This window comes from Erithacus rubecula (genome assembly GCF_903797595.1).
Source record: "Erithacus rubecula genome assembly, chromosome: 2".
In the NCBI taxonomy this organism is placed as follows: Eukaryota; Metazoa; Chordata; class Aves; order Passeriformes; family Muscicapidae; genus Erithacus; species Erithacus rubecula.
Genome location: NC_136685.1, coordinates 79,817,593 through 79,836,265, shown reverse-complemented (window position 1 = coordinate 79,836,265; position 18,673 = coordinate 79,817,593). Strand labels below are relative to the sequence as shown.

The following is an 18,673-nucleotide window of genomic DNA, read 5'->3' as shown; positions in this document are numbered from 1 at the left end:
AATATGAGGAAGAACTTTTTTGCTGTGTGGGTGACCCATCACTGAAACAGATTGCCCACAGAGATCATGGAGAGTCCCTCACTGGAGATGCTCAAGAACTGTCTGGACACAATCCTGTGCCATCTTTCTAGGAGAACCCTGCTTAAGCAGAGATGTTGGAGCAGATGACCTACTGTGGTTTCTTCCACCCTGACCCATTCTGTGTTGCAGCTGTGGGTACAAAAACCCTGACCAGCAAAAGAAGCTGAGCTGACCAGTAACCGAGCTCCCAGATGGGTTTTGATGCCTGGTGGTGCAAAGAGGTGATGTCTGTGAATGATGTGGGACAGAGCGAGGGAGATTCCCGCTGGCAGGCTGGTGTAGTTCACCCCACGAGCAGGAGGTGGCACTCTGGCTGTTCCCAGGCACGAGGAAAGCTCCCAGGTGCCGTGCTGCAGGTCACCCCACCTCAAAAAGTGAAGGTGCATCTGCTCCTTTTCAGAGGTGTCGGTGGTCCCTTGGTGTACCTCGAGGGCAGCATCCCTGGGGTGCTGGTGGGTGAGAGGCTGGCCATGAGTTTGCCGTGTGCACTCACAGCTTTAGAACTGGTTGATCTTCAAGGCTCCTTGCACCCTGAACCATTCTGATTTTATGGTTCTACCGTCCCCTTCCCACACTGCCTGTGTCCTCATAGCTGGGCCTGGCTGTGCAGGGGCTGCATACACTATTCCCACATCTGATGGTGGTTTCAGGGAACCACAGGATGCCAAAGAAATGCCAGTGCCTTCTCATTTCAACACTTGACCTTCCACAGCCCCTCTCCCCTGTGGCGACAGAGACAAAAATACATACCCAAAGGAGCATTTCATTATTTTTATAGAAAATGGCAACTGTATAGACAACATTTACACAACAAGGGACAGGAAAGCCAAGGGAGAGGTGAGGCCTTCCCTTGTAGCACACGCAGGTAGGGAAGGCAGCTTTGTTGGGAAGGGAGTCACTGCCTCTCCTCTTGCATCCCACAGTGGAACCTCCTGTCACACAATCAGGAGGCTGAAAAAAAACCAACGTCAGAATCACAAAAGAACAAAAAAGGGAACAGAGGCAAGGAGAGGGGGAGAAGGTGGGGTGTGGAGACCTCCTCCTCCCTCAGCCTAGCCACAGTGATGGCTCTTTCTGTGGCTGGGACACAGATGTCTACAACCTTGGGATATCACTGGGCAGGGGGATGTGCGTCTAGCAGAGAGCAGGGATGGCCAGGCTGGCTGGGGCTCTCCTCCCCATTTACAAGTCTTACCAGCAGGAGGAGGGGTGTGGGATATTTCCAGGCCCCCTAGAAGGAGAGACTCTCCTAGGTGCTTTGGAAACAAGGGCAAGAAAAGGAGTAACACTGGTTATCAGCCTTTCACTGTCAGAGAGAAAGAGCCTGAAAATGGCTTTTGGCCTTGAGGCAGGGAAGTTACATAGCACAGGAGGCAGTTGGACCTCTTGGAGATCCCAGGGGTCTTACAACACACACGGCATGGGGAAGGAGAAGGCACGTAGGCCTGAAGGCATCACACAGCCGAGCGTGGCAGGAACCAGGCCAACCCTGCAGGAGTGGAGCTGTCCCTGTGATTTGCCAGGGACAGTGTGAGCTGTTCTTTCCCCACAGTGCTGAGGTGTCCAGGGCCTCAGTGGAGGATGCAGAGCCATCTCTTGGTGTCCCTGCACCCTCTGTGTGCCTCTGCTAGATGAGAATTCGGACCAGAAACGAGAAGGCAGCTCCTAGGGCCAAACCCAGTGCCAGGAAAAACGCCATGACAGCTCCAGCCGTCTCTGCTTCGTGCGCAAGCACTTTCCTAGGGGGAAAATGGGAGTCAGATCCATCCTCAGGATGTGTGTCCAGTGCCCTGCTTTCAGTGGAGCTCAGAGGCTTGTCTGCAGCAGGGGCAAGAAGAAATCCTCCTTGGCTCCCAGAGCCACGAGAACTCCAAGTCTCCACACCGTGAGCTCATAAAGTGCATCAGGTATGCTACCCTGAAGCTCTTGGCACCAGAGACATCCCTCTCTGACTCCTGTGGGACTCCTTGTCCTGCCCCTGGGCAAGGCTGCTCACCCTGGTGGGAGGTGTGCCATGCTTTGTTCCCCTCCAGATCCCTGCTGCATCCAGCCCCTTTCCCTGTGTGGCAGGTGGGGAAAATGGAGAACCCAAATAGCTTCCTTATCCCTAAGGATATGGAGGCATAAGCCTGGGAGATGGGACACTGTGGGTAGTGACAATTCCCTTCTGTGCCTGTGGCCTTTTCTCCAGATGCCAGAGCTGGGCGGAGCCAGACTCCAGCAGTCATGCCAGGGCTGGCATCTGGGGGCATAACCAACCCTTCCCTTGTGCCCATCTTGCACTCACTTTGGCCCGAAGCACATGCAAAGGCTGGCCAGGTAGCCATTGGAGATGGAGAAGAAGATCATGAAGATGATGTACCAGGCGTCATGGGAGAACACAACAGGCAGGTAGTAACGGGGTTGCACGTTGCACAGCATGAAAAGAGGGACAAAGATGACACGGAGGACCACCATCACTGGCAGGAGGCAGCTGTCCTTCCCGGGCTGGGAGAAAAACACAGATCACTGAGCAGCTGAGAACTGGACATTCCCCATCCCTTGGCATGCTGACAAGGACTCTACAGAGGTTGTCCCTACTGTGCCAGGGCTGTGGAGAAGCCAGAGAGCTGGCAAAGCTACTGAGGGACTTTATCAGCCACAATAAATCTCAGCATCACCACCTGCAGTCCTAAGTAGGTTCTAGGTCTGAAGGCCCTGTCCCAGGTGAACTGAAGTAGCACTAGAGCCAAAATACTGAGCTGAGCTTGTGGGGAACTGTTAAGCCCTTGCTGGCAACAGGCAAGCAGGCAAGAGAGCTTTGTGCCCACTCATGCAGTGAGCCAGCGTGGGTGAGGGTGGCTGAGGTAAATCCCCTCTGGCACCTCAGTGCCTGCAAAGTGGGCTTTAGCCAGCATTTCAGCACCCTACACCATTCCCTCCAGCCAAGCAGGGCCAGATCCAGAAACCTGGGAAAGGGATTATTCTGGGGCTGGTTTGGAATGTGCTCAGAAAGGCATGGACTGAGTTACAGTCTCCTTGGATCCTACTGCATTTCCTGAGTAACTAAGGCTGGGACAAAGAAGGAGCTACCATCCCCCTGTGCTGTCCAAGGCTGCCCCTGGAATGAGACCTCGGGCCTCATCCCCTCAGTGCTAGGTTCACAGATGACAGGGCTCACTGGTGGGAAGTGAGGAGAGACCCACAGCTGTCTTGGGAGCTGCTGGGCTGGTGTGGCCACAGGAAACTCCATGAAAACAGGAGGAAACTGAGGTTAGGCCAGCTGCCATGTCTATGGGGCAAGCTGGAGACAGCAGCTGACTCTCCTGCTTGAGGAGAAAAAGAGCGAGTGGGGCCCCAACCAGGGAAATATGGCCCAAACCACATGCAGTCAGACTTTCCACACAGCCTTGTTTTGGAAACGTCTCCTGCTGGGTCATCCCACCATGGAGGCTGTGGCCTGCACACCAGGAAAGGCGGCTCATGGCCAAGACCGAAGACAACAAGCGGTGATGGCCAGGGGAGAAGCAGCTCCAGGCCGTGGGGAAGGCAGGCCCAGGCAGACCCCATGCAGCACGTGGGCCTGAGGAGCTTCTCTAAACAAACAGCCTGAACAATACAGGGGAAAACAGCACTTGGGGGGTGGGTGAAGGGGCAGGAAGAGACCCAGACAGGACAGCCCCTTTCCTTACCCATGCTGGGGAGATGAGAACAAAGGGATGTGGCAGAGGACAGTTCTGTGGCCCACATGGCACGGCCCTGCCCTGCTCTCAGGACAAGGGGCTTTGAAGCAGCTATGCCCTGTGCTGAGGCCAGAGGTTTTATTTTGGGCTGCCCTGTCTTTCACCCTCTATCCCTGTCGCCATCCTGTCTCGTCGTTTGCATAGCTGGAGTGAAGGTTTGTTTACAGACAGGCTGAAATGGAGGAGGCAGCTTCATCCAAGCCATGTTGAAAGAGAGGTGGGAGGACAGAACAACACTGTGGTTCTCGGCTCTGACCAATAAATCTCCACTTAGAACTTAAAGCAGGAGTTAGCTCTGCACTTCTTTCCTGCTCCAAGCCATGGATGGCAGCCTTGGTGAGAGCTGTGGCTGAGGGACTGCCACTGCCACTGCATTTGCTCCCTGCTCCATACTCACCCATGTGAAGAGGGCAGTGAGACTCCGTCCTGTCCAGTCAAAGACGTTAAAGAGCAGGAAGCAGGAGACAGGAATGAAGTAGAGACCTGAAGAAGGAGATGGTCAGTGACAAGCCCTGTGTGCCCCAGCCCCTCATACCCACTGCATGGAGACTGACTGTCTCTCAAGTCTAGGTCCCACCAGTTTCCCACTAAGGCCTGGAATGGCCTCCCATTCAAACTATCATGTGCAGCAGTTCCCTCTTCCCTTCCAGCATTCTGTATTGGGTTTGTGTGGCATGGTTTTGGTAGAAGGGTGGGCTACAGGAGCAGCTTCTGAGAGAAGCTGCTAGAAGCACCCCCAAGTCTGACAGAGCCAATGTCAAATGGCTCTAAGAGAGACACACCACTGGCCAAGGCCATTGGTGACATTGGTAGGGCCTTTGGAATGACATATTAAAAGGGGAAAAAAAATCTCAATATGTGCAATTGCACCTAGAGAGAGAAGTGAGAGTATGTGACAGAAACAGCTCTGCAGACACCAAGGCCAGTGGAAAAGGAGGGGGAGAAGGCACTCCAGATGTCAGAGCAAAAATTCCCCTGCGGCCTCTAGTGAAGACCATGGTAAGACAGGCTGTCCCCCTGCAGCCCAAGGAGGTCCACAGTGAGTCAATATTCACCTGCTGCCTGTGGAAGACCACCCTACTCTGAGGCAGGTTTGCTGGCAGGACTTGTGACCCTGCAGGGGACCCATGCTGGAACAGTCTGTTCCTTAAGAACTGTGTCCCATGGAAGGGACCCAGGCTGAAGCAGTTCATGAAGAACTGCAGCCATGGGAAGCACTCACAGTGGACTTCAAGGAGAACTGCCTCCCATGGGAGGGTACCCATGCTGGAGGAGGGCAAGAGTGGTAAGAGTGGGACGTGTCCTCCCCCTGAGAAGGAAGCACTAGCAGAGGAAATACGTGATGAACTGACTGCAGCCCTCATTCCCTGTCCCCCTGCACTGCTGCAGAGGGAGGAGATAAGTCATAAATAAACTTAAGCCTAGGAAGAAGGGAGGGATGGGTGGAAGGTATTTCAAGATTTAGTTTTTATTTCCCATTATAATACTCTGATTTGATTGGTAAATTAATTTGATTAATTTTCTCCAGGTTGAGTCTTTTGCCTATGACAGTAATTGGTGAGTGATCTCTCACCGTCCTTATCTCGACTCAAAAACCTTTTGTCATATTTTCTCTCTCCTGTCCAGCTGGAGTGGCTTTGGTGTGCACCTGGCATCCAGAGAGGGTTACCCCACCACATATACCTTCAAGCACCACCTTCTTTTCTCCCATTTACCGTGTTCTCAGTTTTTTCCTACCCCACCCCTATCCCTGGCACACTTACCCCATTTGTTTCCCTCTCCGAGGACAGTGGACACTTGAGCTGTGACGGCAGGAAAGACGCCAATGGTGACAGTGAAGACAAAGCAGACAGACAGAGCCAAGACCCAGAGCTAGGCAGATGAAAGAAAAATGCTGGTACCAAACACAGGGCAAGAGACCAGTGCAGGGCTGGTCTCCTCTCCCCATGCTCTTCTACACCTGTGCCGAAAGGAAAGGCAGGACAAGGCTCGCTGGCAACTCACAGACCTTCTTAAAAATAGCAATGACAGAGGGCTGTTCATCAGGGTTGTGGATAGGGATGATCTTTGAGTTATTCTGCTCCACCCCATTCTCATCTGTAGGAAGAGACACAAGTAGGGCATAGCAGACCTAATCTTTAAGATCTTTCTCTTTCCCTTTTCCTCTTCCTTCTCTCAGCCCCTCACCTTTCTTAATCAGGTCTCTCTTGGTCTCCAGCTCTGCATTGTACACGCGGTACTCTGTCTTGTCCTTCATGGAGTAGTATCGGAAGAAATCCTGCAGAGAGACAGCAGGGAGGACTCATCCATGCGTGCAGAAAGAAAGCTGCTAGGGGCAGTGTGACAACAGCAGGTATGGGCAATATGGGCAAAGTATTCCTTCCAGTTATGTCCAATACTGATGCTTTCCTGCTTACCCAGGGACTCAGATACCCCAAGTATACTGGGATATCTGTGGTGAGAAGTATCCCAGAGTGCTCCCTTGGGACACGGGAGAGCCTGCCCTGACACAAGAGGTGGAGGCTGGTAGGAGCCAAGGCTGGGCTGCTAGTGGGCCACAGTTCTTGTGCTGGGAGGCGCAGAGGTCCCATGTTCCCAAGCCCTTCCCTAGGACAACAGTCTCACCATGTGAGGCAGAATGATGTAGGAGATGATTGCCAGCACGATAGTCACACAGGCCGTGGTGAAGTAACCGATGAAGCTCTCGGGTTTCTGGGCACCAACTGAGAGCACAGGAAGAGAGAGGAAAGGAAGATGATGACAGCTGAGAGGAGCAAGACCCTGCTGCCATTTCCCACACAGCATGACCTTGGCAGATGCTGTGACAGCAGTGCTCTGGGAAGGCCCTGTCACCTGCAAGGCAGGGATTACTCACTGGCAATACTGAAGATCATTGCCAAAGCAGCGAAGGTGCCTGCCAAACCCTGCCCACTCATGATGGGGGCTGTGTAGCTGGCAGGCAGGAGCCCAGCCAGCCCAAACAGGCTGCTCTGGAGAATGGCGCCAAAGGCTGCAAGGGGGAAAGATGAGCACAAATGAGAAACCAAAGGCAAGGACGGATTGGACCTCTGCAGGGAGCCAAGGAGGCGAGGCAAGGCAAGTCCCCCTCCCCCTTGGGTCTCCCACAGTGAGGTTCATGCTTTTCTCCCAGAGGGATCAGCCCTAGCCATGGGGCTGTGTCCCTCTCCTTCCCCCACTGCTTCACTCACAGTTGATGAAGACAATGCTGATCATGGTAAAGATGAAGAAGGGAAGAGGATCCATGGGAACTTTCACCATGATTGCGGTGACTAGAAACACCAGCCCAATGGCCACCAGGCTGCCTGAGATGCGAATCTGCTGGGGAATCCTACAAAAGAAGGTCTCAGTGAGGAAAACCCAACTTCCTAAAAACCAAGCTCTAACTGTGGGAATCCCAGCCAAACCCTGAGACAGAAGACTGGTGTCTTTGGCTTGACCAAATAGGCTGTAGCTTGGCTCAGTGCTGGGACAGGAGAACAGGCCTGGGCTGGGTGGTCCCCTATGGGGACTGGCAGGGGCAAGGACGGAGCAAGGCTCACCGCTGGTGGATGAAGGAGTTGAGGCAGGTGAAGATAAGGAGGGGCACCATGGCGCAGAGAGTCATGAAGTTGTCAAACACGGACTGCAGGTAAGAGGGTGGGACGGTGGCCTCACCAGTCTGGTTACTGACGTGGCTGGTCTCATTCTGGTCCTTAAGGCGGCTGATGAAATACTGCAAAGGAAGGAGCCTGGTGGGGCTGAGATTCTGTGACACCTTCCAAGGCTACCCTTATTCTTTGCCCATGCCTCCTGCTGCTTCAGTGCCACTCGTCACAGCCAGATCACATATGCCTGTGGTCCTCTGCATGCTGTGCCATGCTACACCATGGTCCCTAGCCACAACAGGGGACAATTACTGTCATGGACAACAGCAGGAGGGAAGCCCTCACCTCCCTGGCAGTCATGAAGAAATTCCATGGCAGCAGCGTTCCCAGGCCAAGGATGAAGAAGATCAGCCAGACAGCCTTGTACCTGTGAAAGGGACAGAGCAGTTTGGATGGGAAGCTGAGTATTGCTTCTGACTGTCCCTGACGCTGTGGTGGGAGGCTCCAGACAATACTTATTGCCCTGCCCCACTGCCCTTGCTAGCCTGTGCTGCCAGAGGTGTGGCACTGCAGAAGGGCTGTTTGAGGCCCTCCCCAGGAGGCTGTGAAGGCAGGGAGAGGCTGCCTGCTCCTCAGCACATGGCACCCAGATACACAGTATCTATCACCAGATCTGGGAGGTAGTTATGCTCCCCAGGCATGTTTACAAGGGACTCTTTACAGTTTACAGCCCATTTGATATGGAAAAGCTGAGAAAGAAGGGACAGCTTGGTAGCCCAGTTAGCATGCAGGAGAGGGATGCTGGGTCCCCCTGTCCTCCCTCACCTCCTGGTATTCTGGAAGTGCCCCCACAGCTACACCAGAACCCGTCATTACCTATCTTGGGGCCCGTCTCTTGCTGTCATCTTGTGTGGCAAGAGTCAGCACAGGTCCCAGCAAGTCTTACAGCTGCTCTCCGTCTGGAAAGCAAACAGAAGATTTTATGGGAAAGTGACAGACACAAGCGAGGCAGGGGCAGCACTGGTTTTAACCCCAACCCATGCTGCCAGTAGTGTTCCACAGTACTGAGAGCCAAACACCAACCCAGAATACAAGAGGACAGTGCAGGAGCTTTGGAAACCTGGAGCTCAGAGTCCTTTAGCCAAAGAGTTGTGACACACAGCCTTATTCTGCTGCTGGGCACAGCAAGAAACTGCTTTCCCGAGATACCCGGGCTGCTCATACTGGCAACCCAGCTGCTTGCAGAACGCTCTTAAGAGATTTGTGAGCCTGCAGCTCTCTGTCCCCAATCCCGGGGCTGTGAATTAAGCATGTGCGCAGTGGGCTGTGTCTGCCCCCCCTGCCCGCCCCAGCTCCCTCCAACGCCCGGGGCTCGGTGGCACAAAAGACACATTTAATTCGGCAGCCTCTCCGGCCAGAACCAGCAAATCTCCCGTTTTCAATTCCATTTCCCTGAGGCTCTCACAGCCCTTTCCTGGGTCACCTTGAGAAGCCAAGGGCGTCCCTGGCACTGCTGTCCCCTCCCGGGCACCCACTGCTCCTTTTTTCCCGTCTCCACCTGCCCAGGCGATGAACCGCTGAGCCACCGCTCTGAAAGCCCCAGAGCCCCGAGAAGGGACTTTCCCTTGCCGGTCACCCCCCTCTTCCCAGGGCAGAGTGGGATTAGCCGCCAGGAGGAACAGCAGGCCTGCCTTGTCCTTTTCCAGTCCGGGCGGCGCAGCATGGGGACCTCCGGTACTTGTGGCAGGGCTTCACCTGCAGCGGGGCTGCCGGCACGGAGTCCCCGGCTCCCCCCGGACATGCCCCGTGGATGGCTGCTCCAGTGCCGCCCGCAGCATCCCTGCCCGCGCCCGGCCAGCTAGGGCGGAGGAGAAGGGGAGGAGGAGGGGAGGCAGGCAGCAGCATGCCGGGATCTGTAGTTCCTGCCAGCCGCGGCGCGCACTGACAGCAGCGCAGCGCGTCCCTGGCGCAGGTGCCCGTGGGGTTCTGGCACAGCTCTCCTCCTCCTCCGGCAGGATCCTGCAGGCTGGAGAGCCTGAGCTACGATGGAGCCGAAACAGAGCCAGTAGGATGTGGAGAGGGATTTTGGAAGCCCCTTGGGCCGCTCGGGAAAGAGAGCAGGACAACAGGTTGCCTGCAAAGGACTGGGGGCTCTGCCAACCCGGCAGGTGACACCCTGCTTATGTCTGAGCCATCTGCAGCACCGCTTCCCTGCCTGCCCACACAGAGAGCTCGGGGGCACCACAGCTCCTGCCTTGCCCTTGTGAGCCATCCGGGCTTCCAGAGATAACATCCCAAAATCCCCTACTGCAGTCCGCCAGTGCCTCTGCGGGGAGGAGACATCCCGGGATTAGCAGAGGGATCTGCAAACACAACTGCGATCTCCTCGCACACTGAAACCCCACCGGGGCTGCTGTTTGTCTCCAAGCAAACAGATCTCAACTCAAAATAGGCAAGAGAACCTCAGTTCCCCCGTGGGTCCCCAGCAAGCCCTCAATGCTTCCCTTTCCAGCCAAGCCGCTGATCCCCCTTCCAGCCCCCAGCAGGTGATATCGCTGTCCCTGGACACAGCGGCAGGGACTGACCCCACAGACATACCTGGGCGAGAGGACAGAAGCAGGGCGAGCCCTGTGTCCCGAGTATTTGAGGGCAGCGTGTCCCCCCGTTGCACACCCCGCCCTTGGGATGAGTGGTGGCCCTGGCTCGGGTCACGGGGCCGGAGCCCCGCGGGTCAGCGGCACCCGCGGAGGAGGAGCAGGGCTATCGGGTACCAGAGCTGGCACACAGCCCGGGTCCTGCTGCCCGACCATGCAGCGAGGAGAGGAGCAGCAGGGCGCTGAAGAGCAGACGGCGGGAGCCGAGGATGCTGGGGAGGAGGCACGGCGGGCCGGGGGTGGCAGTCAGGGGGTGCCGAGGCAGGGCGCTCCGCCATGCCGCCTTCCCACCGCCTTCTGCTTCCGTCCGGACACTGCCCGCATCCCTGTGTCAGGAGCCCAGCCTCCTTGGCAGCACTGCCCGGCCGCAGCCTCCCGCCTGCTCTGTTTGTTTTCTGTCTCACTTCGCTAAATGCCTCCTAATTTTTTCCACAAAGAGACAGTGCCTGCCAAGGGCAGCAGTCATTACAGCAGGAAACACTTCCAGCTGCTGGCTGTTACAAAGAGCCCGACAACAAACAGAAAAGGTTACATGAACCAACACCAGCCACAGGTGGCAACCCTGCTCCCACCTGAGGAGAGCTGCTCTATCCGACGCGACCTGGGAACAGATGCCACTGTTCCAGCTGGCACAGCACAGCTCCAACCACCACCCCCCCCCCCCCACAGGAGTCTGCCGGTGTGTTTAGCCCAGCCACCAACTTGGTGGCTGCACATCCTGAGGGACACAGAAAAGGAGCGATGTGAGGTCTTGGCCTAAGGACATCCCTTTTGTTCCTGGGCGTAGAGCAGTCTGTCTTAACTTCACAGAAGTGATGTGCAAGCAGGAGAAGCAAGATCACAAAGAGTGGGCATAACAAACCATAAGCTAGAACATTTGAGCACGTTCAAACAAGAGATGGCACAATTTTAATTGCCCATTCATGACACACAAAGGCTGTGACAGATGCTAAGTGACACGCTCGGTGGCCATGTGCAGCCCCATTGCCAGCCAAGCCCTGTTGATGGCAGGGCCAGCTGTCACCAAAACTGCCTAACCTCTGCAAAAAAACCTGCACTGCAGGACAGCCACACCTGTAGTCAGCCATTTGTCACCTGGATTTGGACTCTTCCCTACCTCTCCCTTTCCCCACATCGCTTTTTCCTGCTCTCTTCGCCAAGGGTGAGCACAATGCATCCATAGATTCCCAGTCGAGCAATTCCCTGCTGCCACATAGGCATCCTGGCAGTCCATAGCCAAGGGGTTGCCAGCAGATTCACTGGCAAGCATCTCATGTCCTCCTGACACCACTTGTCAGGGGATCACTTTGCAGAGATAATGTAAGTACTTCCTCCAAGCATGGCCAAAATGGGACAGGACCAGTTGATTCACCAGCCCTTCACCCCATCCCCTGTGGACACTGGATGACACCAGGGTTCTGTCAGGAAGGCTGATCCAGGGGCCCCTCGAGGTTTATCTGCAGGCACGGAACAAGCCCAGCACAGGTATGCAAGTCACATGAAACCTCGGTGTCCATGACTCAGCTGGAAGATAGGAAACATTTACGAGACTGTCCGTTTCATGGGATTTCATGTGCGTGCCTGAACCCTGACCACGCTGCTTGGGATCCTCCTACCTTGTGCCGGAGTGCAGGGAATTCCACCTCCACCTTCAGTCACACACGCTTGTATTTCACAAGACAGATGAGTGTGCACTGTTGTATATCACTGTGGTGCTGAGACAAAAACAAGCCCTCCCAAAACAAGGGTAGGCAAGTGCCTCGAGTCAAAGCAGAGGCTAGTCCAGCTCAAAGGCTGGTCTCCACCAGAGGGCAAAAGCAGATGCTAGGAAAGAGTAAATGTGGCAGAGGCACGGACTAACTGCCCGACTGTTCCCCCAGCCTCCAAGCTGGAAGGATTATGATGTTCGTGTGTTTTGTAGCCATGGTGGCTTTCACTTCTGTGAAATCCTGCTTCCCCCTTCAACTCAGGAGCTCCTGAGAGGGGGCAGCAGCTCCCCCCACATGCAGGGCCTCACCAGGGCTCTCTTGCCTTCAACATCAAAGGGTGGATGAGCATTGGAGTGGCTGCTTTACAGACCTGGATTGTATCCACCCAACAGCACATTTTCCAAACAGAAATTCTAGCTCACTTAGTCATTCAGGCATGGCTCCATGCCTTCAGTCCTCCTTGTTACTTTTCTCCAAACCTTCCCTGGTTCCTCTCAATCGTTCCAGAGATGCTGGTGCTGGGGGCACACAGGGACTGGTGGGGGGGTGGGCATGGTGAGACACCAATTTGAAGAGTGACCCAAGGTTTTCCTGCTTTGTTTCTGCTTTGTAACTGGGAAAGATGATTCAATGTGTTTTTTCATGCACACTGAGCTATCTAAAATAGCCTCAGGCCTTGCTGTGAGTGGCCAGCTCATGGCTGGCTCAGTGCATAATCTTGTTTGTGGATTTGGGGCTTCCTCCCTTCCCCCCTTGTCTATCACTTGATATTTATCTAAACTGAATTTCAGTTGCCTGGCGTTGTAATGGTTGTCAGTACTCCTCCTAACTGGCACTTGTCCCCATAAACCTAAGTAATCCAATCACCTCAGCAAAGCCCTGTCATCTCATTGCTCATTCTCTTTTCCAGGTCACTCATAAATGTGTTGAAAAAAACATGTGACCAGTGCAAAGATCTCTTTTCACTGCAAAAACTGACTGCTGACTCCTACACCCTCCTTCCTGTTTTCATACTAGTTATGGAGCCAAGTAAGGACTTTCCCTCTTGACCAGCAAGTTCCCTTAAAAACTGGGCTGAAAGCCGACTGGAATTTTTTGGTGGAAGCAGCGTGGTCACTCTGAGCCCAGACTCCCTAGGAAGTGCTCCTCCAGTCCTGAGGGCCCCTCCACAGGAGCCTCCCCACCTGCCCACAGGCCCTGTCCCTGCACAGACACCCAGGACGTGCAGCAGATCCAGCAGTCAGCTTTTCCCTGAAGTTCCTTCAGCCCTTCTTAGAAAAGAACGTCATATCTTTCCCTCCTCCCAGTCCCTGGGGGCTGGAGCAGTTGGAAATGAATGACTAGAGGCCACACATCACACCCAGCTGCTTCACCCTCCCTTTCCTTCTGGGGAACATTGCCTTGCCCAAGACACTTGCTGTTGTTTACCTTTGCTTTCTAAGCTTTCCTCTGCAGATGCTTTGAGGAGCTCCCTAAAGGAAGGTGGAAGAAACTGCTTAGGCTGTTGTAGAGCTAACAGAGAGGTAAAAGCTTTGTCTGTCTTTTCTACTCTGGCCTGTCTTCCTCTGATCCCTCCAACATCCTGCAACACGTTTCCTAGTCCTGGAGTGCTTTGTGAGCTGTTTCCATCAGCAAGCTGATAGCACTTCCTATTCTTCTTCTTCTCCTTTCTGCTTCTCAGTAAACAGCCTTGTGATGTTGTGATGCCATCTGCTCTTCCAGCCCTACTCCATGCCTATGTCCTGAGAAGAGAGTTTAGCAGGAGAGCAGGAGGGAGCAGGTATTTCTGCCTTCTCCCTTGACTTGCTGTCTGCAGACAAAACCCCCTGCTTTGCCAGGGCTCGGCCAGCAGAAAAACTGTTACAAGGTGCACCCTCACCCACATTGCCCCCGGGCAATGTTTCTGACCCGTTTCACCTCGCTCCCTCATGGACAAAAGGAGAGGCACCTCTAAACCCCCTCTGCTGCAGCAGCAGCAGCCACCAGGAGCTCCTCAGGGAGCAGCAGCTGTGGGCACTGACCTTGCTCCCAGCACTCGCCGTTATCTCAGATGCCGGGTGGCGCAGGGGGAGCGTTCAGCCCGCTGTGTTTTGAACTGCGCAGCGACCGGCTGCAAAGTTCCTTATCTGCAGAGTTCAAGGAGCCCCGAGAGGCTCCCTGGGGGCCCTCACCCCGGGCAGGTAAAGGAGCTGCCTGGGCAGTAAACTCTCCAGGGCCTGGCAGGACTCCAGCGCTGTCCCTTCCTGGCTTCACCAGGTAGAGGGCAGAGGACAGTGACAGGGCAGAGCCAGCCTTAAAACCACCCCGGTGGCACAGCTGGGACTATCCCACCCATTACTGAGTCCCAGGAAGCCCTGCACACCCACCTCTTCAGCAGGGCAGCTGGGTGGGTTCCCAGCACTGTTACTGGTCAAGTGCCATCGATGGCAGCCCCATAATAAACCCACACACCTCTCTCCTCAGCACATGGCAGGTGCCCAGGTGCAAGCTGATCCCTGGCCAGAGAAACCACCCCCAGGAGCAGAGACAGGTGCTCCTGCCCAGCATCCCATCAAACGCCACAGAGGGACATGGTAATGTCACAGCAACAAGCTTACCAGAAGGGCAGTGTGGTCCCAGCCCTTGCTCCTTGTCACTTCAGGCCACAGGACGATGGAAGGACAATGCAGCCTTGGGAGAGGTAGGAAAAGCCACACGAATATTGGAGCTGTTGCCTGCTCCAGGGCTGGCAGTCTGGGGATACAGGAGGAGATACAAGTGCCTGGGGGAGGGCAGAGCAGGGGGGAACGTCATTTATGGCAGGCGTCAGAGGAGCAGAGATAAGCTGATCTCAGGAGACTGTTAGCAGAGACAGGATTCTTCCAAGAAGCTGATTTCTTTGATGGCACCTGCTTAGGCTGCTCTCCCCAAGGAAAGGGCCATCCCCTTCAAACCATAACCCCAGCCTGCTTCTTGGGAGGCTGTGGAAGGAGACACGTTTTTCCAGGGCTAGCTTCAGTCTCCATTTGTTGGAAATTTAGAAAAATAAAAACCCTTTATCCCGAGGGCAGAGGGAGGGATTTGCTCAGGGCTTAACTCAGTGCAGCTGCAGAACCCTCCAAGCCCAGGCAGAAACCATCTCCAGGACCTGGATGGTGCTTCCAGGCAGTTTTTAGCACTTCCAGGAGCTGCAGGGAGGTGGGGAGGGGCAGAGGGTGACCCACTACAGGCATGCACAGCTCACACCAAGCTCATGACACCCGACCATGGCTTCTTGAGGGACTAGGATGGGTTTGGGGAGAGCCTGGGGATGCCTAACCCCAGACCTTCATCCTCATTCAGCAATCCTCTGCAGCCAACAGACCCTCACAGCCCATGTCTGCAGGGCTGGTCCAAGTCCCCAGGGGTACCAGGATGGCCAATGGAGGCCTGCCCGGGGGCCATGGGGAGGGGAAGTGCTGTGGGAAGGGGGTACTTCCCTGGAATCGATCTGGGGGCTGCAGCAGGAAGAAGCACAATGGCAGGAAACCACGTTTCCGCTTCCAAATGGAGAAAACCTTACAGGGCACCTGGGGAAAACAACCAGACATCATTAATGTAAAATTCAGCTGGGAGCACAAAGAGCAGCCAGAGGCAGCCCCGAGCTGGAAGCGGGTCCTCCTTGCCTGGAGGAGCCTGGGTCTTGATGCAGTAGTGGCACAGGCCACCACATGCCAGGACAGCCATGCACAGGGGACAAAGGCAATCTCAACCATGCACAATACAAGGCACAGTTATGGCTCTTGCCTGCCCACAGCCTGGCTATCCCACAGGCAGGTCCTTATTTCCACCCAGCCAGGTGGAAAGAGGGATGCTCCCTAGTGGGCTGGGACAGCAGTTAGGTAAGACCCCTTAGGATGTGGCTGTCAGATGCACCTCTTTTGCACTAGCAGCTTTCCTCCTCCTGTACTCATGCTTGCTCAAGAGGAATCCCTGCCAAGAGGAATCCCTGTCTCTGTCTGCACTATGGTATCTTGGTTGGCCACACCTTGGGCTGAAGCTAAAGCAGGTCAGAGGGATGGGCTGAGCCTACAGAACCGTGACCCACTTCCCCCTCCTGTCTGCAGCTGAGGGGAGCAAAGGTGGCACACAGAAAGAGGAGCCCACAGCAAAACAGAATGAGAGCAAAACAGCTCTTAGCCAGACAAGTCTGAAGACAAGGACTCACAGAATGTGTGGGAGGAAACCCAAGGGGTAGAATCCCACAGCTGAGGAATGAAAGAGATGTAAGATGAATTTTTCCATAGCCTGTCATCTTCTGGGTTCAGTAGTGCCACGTCTACCAATAACACATGGCTACCCCAGGTCACTGCCTGGGGAGCAGTACCAGAGGGGAAGAGCAGGACTGCAGGAGACCACCTGCCACTGGCACCCCCAGGGTGCTGGGATGTAGAATGAAGATGATTCCCCCTTCATTGCTTCATGTTCCTGGCTCCAGGACTGAGCTCAGAGCTGGCAGACCCAGGAAGGAGTCAGGTCAGAAACAACATAAGGGAGCTGAGCATGGAGAAACCTGAAATGAGGAGAAGGATGGGGGACAGCTTACACTTTGAGAGGTCCTCAAAACAGTCCTGCTGTGAGGGGCAAGGCAGAAGAGGTTGGAGGGCTCAGCTCAACCACTGTGCCATCCCAAATGCCACCCTGCACTTTACAGAAACTCCTTCCTGTCTGAGGACAGGAGAGTCTGAGCCCTCACTCACTGGTCCCCAAAACAGGGATCCTTCCAGAAGAGCAGGAAAAGCTGGCAGTCAACCAGCAGTGAGAGCACCTGCCTGCAGCAGCCCCCTGCCCACTGCCACCTGCACCCCACAGCACCTCCACCTCCCAGGAGAGAGGCTGTCCTTCCTGCTCTGGCTCCTTCCTCTGTGGAACCAGATTCAAAGTGCAGAGCTGGCAGGACCCTCAGCAGGCAAGAGCTGTCAAACCCCATGGGAGCTGCTGAACTGCTGTCCCCTGAGAAGGTGGGAGAGCATCCCCAGGGCTGGACAAAGTGAGCCCTGCCATTGCACCCGGACATCCCAGCAGAAGGCTGCAAGTCTTGTTTGGGGTACTGGCCCAGGAGCAGAGATCATTTTGCTCTCCCCCCCCCCCCCCCAGCAGTTTTTTGGAGGTTGGTCTGGGCTGCACAGCTGTTTCCAATTTAGTGGAGGACAGAGAGATGAAACCAGAGCCAGAACAACACAATCTTCCCTTGGTGTCACCATCTCCCCAGCTTCTAAAATTCAGAGAGGAAATTCCTCCCCACTGAGCAGCAGCCCCCTTGGCAGAGGATGGGGCAGACATGCAGGAGCCAAACACCACTGGCCTGTGGCGAGTCGAGCTTGGCTCTGTCCTCTGCATGTCCCAGTGGTCAGGACAGAAATACATGGGCTATTTTGGGTCCCCACAGACCAGAGGGGCCCTTCACTTGTAGGGCAGCTTAGAACGGGGGCTCCAGCTGACCACTGCTTTTGGCATCAAATGTCTCAGCTCTACTGAGAAAGGGGATGGTGATGGAGAAGCAGGTTTTGGGACTGCCAAGGTTCTATGCAGTCTATTTGTCAGTCACCTGTCCTGCCAAGATCCTGCTCACTGCCCAGACAGCCACAGCATCATGCAAATCCTGAACTGGCTTCAGGTGCTAAATGAAGCTATTTCACAGTGGCTGTACTCCAAAAGACAGGGAATGTCTATCACCTCATCACCTCAAAAACCCACTTTGTCCCAGCCAAGGAGCACAATCCCCAGAAACAAAAGGAAGGAGAAGGGATGGATGCCCTGTCTGGGTCTACTTCTGCCAAATCCACTCACTTCCAAAGCTGCAGCCGTTTCTAAAGAGTGGGGTAAAGCCATCCCGACAAGTCCCAGGAGTTGAAGGGACTCGAGGAGCCACAAACACCTGCACATTTCCCAGCAGGGAAGGTGCTGCCTGCCAAGAGCTGGGTTTGCCATATTCCTGCCCTGGTGCAGACACAGGAGAGCCATGTGGGCAACACATTATCTGTGGACAAAGGAGGGGAAAGCCAAGTAAGCAGCGTGCTGTCAGTGATGTCAGTTGTGGTGAAAGCAAAGCAGTTGAGCAAACACCCAGGGCAGAAGCACCATCTCTGGCACCCTCTTCCCCAAACAGCCTGGCAGGACTGAGCTCTCACATGAGGAGCCAAAGCAAGACTTGAGGCAGACACCTCCCTCAGAACAAATAAGTCAGAGCTCAAACCTCCCACCCTTGGCACTGGCCATGGCTAAACAGTGGCAAACAGGAAAATCTTTATGCAAGTAGGAACAGACAGGGAGAGCAAACAGGAGGTGGGGACAGCTGTGTCTGCCCAAATGCCATCAAAACAGTCTCACACACAACCAACAATAATAAACCCAGCCACAAGTTGGGAAAGAGCAAGTCACATCCCCTCCAAATCCCAGCCTGTGCTGCTACATCCGTGCAAGCAGCCACCGCCCAGTGTGCCACAGCCATGATATCGCAGCTTGTCTGGCACCCTGAGCAACCTGAGGATATCTCAGGGAAGCATAGAAAACTCTGGTTGAGAGCCACCAAGTGCTCTGCTCTTGTGGAAATGGCACTTTGCAGCCACTGGTATTGCCTGGCAGGCTCCAGCAGCCTTTCAGCCTCCCCAGATCAATGTGAGGTGCAGAGGAGATGCTCAGAAGGGTGGCTCTAGACACACTGCTGGGAGACCCAAAGTTACAGCAGCCTCCATTGAGGTGAGCTGGCCATCTGGCAAGGTGTCCTGTCAGAGCTTGCCTGGGTGGATGCTGGTGTACTTCCACAGTGATGCCAAGTGATAGGGAGCCCAAGGCCTGAGCCTTGCTGGAACAATCCCTTCTGACACACTGGATCCCCTTCACAGCCACAGGGAAGGAAAGAAGGACAAGAGACTTGTGTGTTG

At 54.9% G+C, this 18,673-nt stretch overlaps 1 protein-coding gene across 9 annotated transcripts in view; it reads right to left on the bottom strand.

The window, feature by feature from the left end:
• Nucleotides 1-837: 837 nt before the first annotated feature.
• SLC29A1 (solute carrier family 29 member 1 (Augustine blood group)) overlaps nucleotides 838-18,673 on the bottom strand; it is a 32,581-nt gene continuing 14,745 nt past the window's right edge. For 5 of the 9 annotated variants that reach the window (XM_079298511.1, XM_079298512.1, XM_079298510.1 and 2 more), the window contains 12 exons: nucleotides 8,285-8,367; nucleotides 7,754-7,835; nucleotides 7,364-7,536; nucleotides 7,013-7,152; nucleotides 6,679-6,813; nucleotides 6,429-6,526; nucleotides 5,991-6,081; nucleotides 5,812-5,900; nucleotides 5,567-5,675; nucleotides 4,201-4,286; nucleotides 2,369-2,568; nucleotides 838-1,820 (listed from right to left, as the gene is read on the bottom strand). In XM_079298511.1, the coding sequence (XP_079154637.1) occupies nucleotides 1,709-1,820; nucleotides 2,369-2,568; nucleotides 4,201-4,286; nucleotides 5,567-5,675; nucleotides 5,812-5,900; nucleotides 5,991-6,081; nucleotides 6,429-6,526; nucleotides 6,679-6,813; nucleotides 7,013-7,152; nucleotides 7,364-7,536; nucleotides 7,754-7,835; nucleotides 8,285-8,313 (1,344 nt within the window). In that variant the 5' untranslated portion in view covers nucleotides 8,314-8,367 and the 3' untranslated portion in view covers nucleotides 838-1,708. Of the gene's footprint in view, nucleotides 1,821-2,368; nucleotides 2,569-4,200; nucleotides 4,287-5,566; nucleotides 5,676-5,811; nucleotides 5,901-5,990; nucleotides 6,082-6,428; nucleotides 6,527-6,678; nucleotides 6,814-7,012; nucleotides 7,153-7,363; nucleotides 7,537-7,753; nucleotides 7,836-8,284; nucleotides 8,368-9,099; nucleotides 9,268-10,006; nucleotides 10,698-14,368; nucleotides 15,320-18,673 lie in introns of those variants that run through there. The other 4 variants (XM_079298516.1, XM_079298514.1, XM_079298518.1 and 1 more) reach the window with 4 other exon arrangements.